Below are 4011 nucleotides of genomic sequence, written 5' to 3' on the forward strand. Positions count from 1 at the left end.
TGGGAAGCTCCGGGAATGTGGGGAGGGAGGGGTCGCAGATCCCACGCAACAGGGCCCTCAACTCCATGAATTCCAACCTTTTCCCTGGACGTGGCGAGCGGGGATAACTCCGTGCGCAGTCCCTTCTTTTTTCCGGGAACGCCGGATAAGCGCAGGGAAGCCAATCCACCTTTTTTCGGGAATGTCGATCCGCAGGAGGTGTTGTTCCCATCCCAACCCACAGAAATCCCGGGAGTTTTAACCCCCGTCTCCCGCTCCAAACCCGAGGGGGGTTTTTTGGCCGGAAGCGGGAATTCCGCGGCGCCGACGAGGGAAGAGGCTCCGAGATCCGAAGCCGCCGATCCGCGGGAAACGCGGAGCTCGGGGGGATTCCCGAGGGAGCCGGAGGGAGGGCTCAGGGATCCCCGTCGGTGCCGGCGAAGGTCTGGAATGCCCTGTGGAGCGCCACGCGCCGGAAGAGCTCCGAGTGCTCCGACGCCGTCGCCGCCAGCGCGGCCGGAGCGTCCGCTGGGATTTGGGAGAACCCGGATCAGCCGGGAAGGGAACAACCGGCACAGGGCCCCCATCCCTCGGGAATGTCCCGTGCTCCCGGAGATCCCCTGGGATTGGGTGGTTCCCCAGCCCAGGTGGGGGTTGGGTGGGATTGTTCGGGTTGGAAAAGCCCCAGGAGAACATCCAAGTGTTCCTCGGATCCGTGTCCCCAAGGGCCACGTCCACAGGGATCGGAGATCCCTCCGGGAATGGCGACTCCAGCCCTGCCCTGGGAAGATCATTCCAGGGCCTGACAGCCCTTTCCATGCGGGAATTGTTCCCAGTATCCAACTAAATCTCCCCTGGCCCAGCTGGAGGCCGTTCCCTCTCCTCCTGTCCCTCATTCCCTGGGAACTGGGGACCCTCCACCTCCTGAAAATTCCTTCCAGGGAATTGTGGAGAGCTGGGACAGTGCCAGGATGGCACAGAATCCTTAGGGATGGTTCAGGTTGGAAAATCCCTCTGGGATCATGGAATCCAACCATTCCCAGCACTGCCAAGGCCACCCCTGACCTGTGTCCCCAAGGGCCACATCCACAGGGATTTGAAATCCCTCCGGGAATGGCGACTCCAGCCCTGCCCTGGGCAGTCCATTCCAGAGCCTGACAGCCCTTTCCATGTGGGAATTGTTCCCAATATCCCACCTGAGCCTCCCCTGGCCCAGCTGGAGGCCGTTCCCTCTCCTCCTGTCCCTCGTTCCCTGGGAATTAGGGAAAACCCCCCCAGCTCCCCCCTCCTGTCAGGGAGTTGTGGGGCGGGAAAAGCTCCCTCCTGATCCCTCTTTTCTCCGGGATGAGCCCCTTCCCAGCTCCCTCAGATATTCCAGGTTCTCCAACCCCTTCCCAGTTCCCTCAGCTATTCCTGGTTCTCCAGCCCCTTCCCAGTTCCCTCAGCTATTCCCTGTTCTCCGGCCCCTTCCCAGCTCCCTCAGCCATTCCAGGTTCTCCAGCCCCTTCCCAGCTCCCTCAGATATTCCAGGTTCTCCAGCCCCTTCCCAGTTCCCTCAGCTATTCCCGGTTCTCCGGCCCCTTCTCAGCTCCCTCAGCCATTCCAGGTTCTCCAGCCCCTTCCCAGCTCCCTTGGCCATTCCCATTCCAGGATTTCCAGCCCCTTCCCAGCTCCCTCAGATATTCCAGGTTCTCCAGCCCCTTCCCAGCTCCCTCAGCCATTCCTGCTTTTCCAGCCCCTTCCCTGGCTCCGTTCCCTTCCCTGCACACGCTCCAGCCCTTCCACGTCCTTCCCAAACTTCCCGATCCCCATCCCGTTGGATCCTCCCGTCAGGGAGTTGTGGGGGCGGGAAAAGGATCCCTCCCATCCATGTCCCGACCCCCCCCCCCCCCCCCCGAATTCCCAAGGGATCCCGGCAGTGCCCACTCACGGGAGCAGGACACGGCGACTTCCGTGGGGAGGCTCCGAAGGGGATCCCGGTAGAGGAGCCGCGCCCGGAGCGGGAACGTCCGGCTGTTCCTGGACAGGCTGTAGTTGAACTTCAGGAGGTTGCAGAGGGAATTCCGCTGCGGAGTTCCTTGGATCCAGTCGGAAAAGCGCTCCTGGGGGGAGGGAGACAGCTCTGAGATGTGACACCACCGGGAATACTGGGAATGATTCCAGCGTGGAAAGGGCTGTCAGGCACTGGAATGAACTTCCCAGGGCAGGGCTGGAGTCGCCATTCCCGGAGGGATTTCAGATCCCTGAGGATGTGGCCCTTGGGGACACGGATCCGTGCTGGCCTTGGCAGTGCTGGGAATGGTTGGATTCTGTGATCTCCAAGGGTTTTTCCAACCTTAATAATTCCATGATTCACCTCCCGCTATCCCAGGGAATCCAACCCGGCCTTGGACACTCCCAGGGATCCAGGGGCAGCCACAGCTTCTCTGGGAATTCCAGCCCAGCCCCTCCCCACCCTCCCAGCCAGGAATCCCTTCCCAGTATCCCACCCAAATCTCCCCTTTCCCACTGGGATCCATTCCCTGGATCCTGTCATTCCAGGCCCTGATCCCCAGTCCCTCTCCCGCTCTCCTGGAGCCCCTTCAGGCTCTGGAATGTTCTCCAAGCTCTCCCGGGATCCTTCCCTTCTCCAGCCTGGCCATTCCCAGCTCTCCCAGCCTGGATCCATCCCCTGCCATTGGATCCATCCCCAGCCCAACTCCTCCCTGGGAAGGAGTTCAGGGAACAAGGGGGTTCCCTGGGAATCTCAGGGCTCAGGGCAGGGTCTCCCTTCCCCTTTCCTGCCTTTTCCATCCCCACATTCCATAAAAATCCCTCTGAATGGATTCTGAGTGTCCTTTATCCTGGAATGGTTTGAGTGGGAAGGGCCCTTAAATCCCATCCCATTCCATGTTCAGGGACACCTCCCGCTATCCCAGGGAATCCAACCCGGCCTTGGACGTTCCCAGGGATCCAGGGGCAGCCACAGCTTCTCTGGGAATTCCAGCCCAGCCCCTCCCCACCCTCCCAGCCAGGAATCCCTTCCCAGTATCCCACCCAAATCTCCCCTTTCCCATTGGGAAGCCATTCCCTGTGTCCTGTCCCTCTCCCAATCTCCTGGAGCCCCTTTAGCCTCTGGAATGTTCTCCAAGCTCTCCCGAGATCCTTCCCTTCTCCAGCTGAACTCCCCTCAGCTCTCCCGCTTTTCCCGGAAAACCGAACTCCCCCCTTTGGGAAACCCAAATCCCTGTGGGCATTCCCGAGCCCTCCCAGCTCCCGGGAGCACCTGGAATTGGTCAGCCTGGAATCTCCTGCCGGAATATCCCTCCAGGTGCTGGGAGAGCAGGGCCAGGAAGCGCCGGAGATCCGTGGCCAGGAAGCGCCGGGAAAGCTGCTCCAGAGGGATGAAGGCGGGGATGGAATGACGCTGGATCCGAACTTCCGGCCGGAGCAGCAGCTCCAGGTGGAAGGAATCCAGGTGGGATCCCTCGTAGGAGGTGCTGAGGGTCAGGCACAGCCCCCGCTTGGAGAGCTTCCCAGAGATCCCTGGGAATGGGGAAGGACAGGGATTAGTGCTTGGAAAGCTTCCCAGAGATCCCTGGGAACAGGGATTGGTGTTTGCAGAGCTTCCCAGGGATCCCTGGGAATGGGGAAGGACAGGGATTAGTGCTGGGAGACCTTCCCAGAGACCCCAGGGAACAGGGATTGGTGTTTGGAGAGCTTCCCAGGGATCCCTGGGAATGGGGAAGGACAGGGATTAGCACTTGGAGAGCTTCCCAGAGATCCCTGGGAATGGGGAAGGACAGGGATTAGCGCTTGGAGAGCTTCTCAGAGATCCCTGGGAACGGGGATTGGTGCCTGGAGAGCTTCCCAGAGATCCCTGGGAATGGGGATTAGTGCCTGGAGAGCTTCCCAGAGATCCCTGGGAACGGGGAAGGACAGGGATTAGTGCCTAATTCCCAAATTAAATGCCTAATTCCCTGTCTAATTCCCAAGGAAACTGCCCAATTCCCAAATTAACTGCCCAATTCCCAAATTAACTTCCTAATTCCC

The 4011-nt window shown here is 60.3% G+C and overlaps 1 protein-coding gene across 1 annotated transcript; it reads right to left on the reverse strand.

Moving 5' to 3' along the window:
* Positions 1–272: 272 nt before the first annotated feature.
* On the reverse strand, positions 273–3636 carry LOC113941628 (centromere protein O-like; the record flags this gene model as incomplete). The annotated part of the gene is made up of 3 exons (XM_027632779.1): positions 273–507; positions 1910–2081; positions 3245–3636. Coding segments are annotated over 3 exons (677 nt in total), but the record flags the coding sequence as incomplete, so codon positions are not given.
* Between the last annotated feature and the right edge of the window lie 375 nt (positions 3637–4011).

Source organism: Corapipo altera, unplaced genomic scaffold (genome assembly GCF_003945725.1).
Source record: "Corapipo altera isolate COAL_440 unplaced genomic scaffold, ASM394572v1 57265, whole genome shotgun sequence".
Classification (NCBI taxonomy): Eukaryota; Metazoa; Chordata; class Aves; order Passeriformes; family Pipridae; genus Corapipo; species Corapipo altera.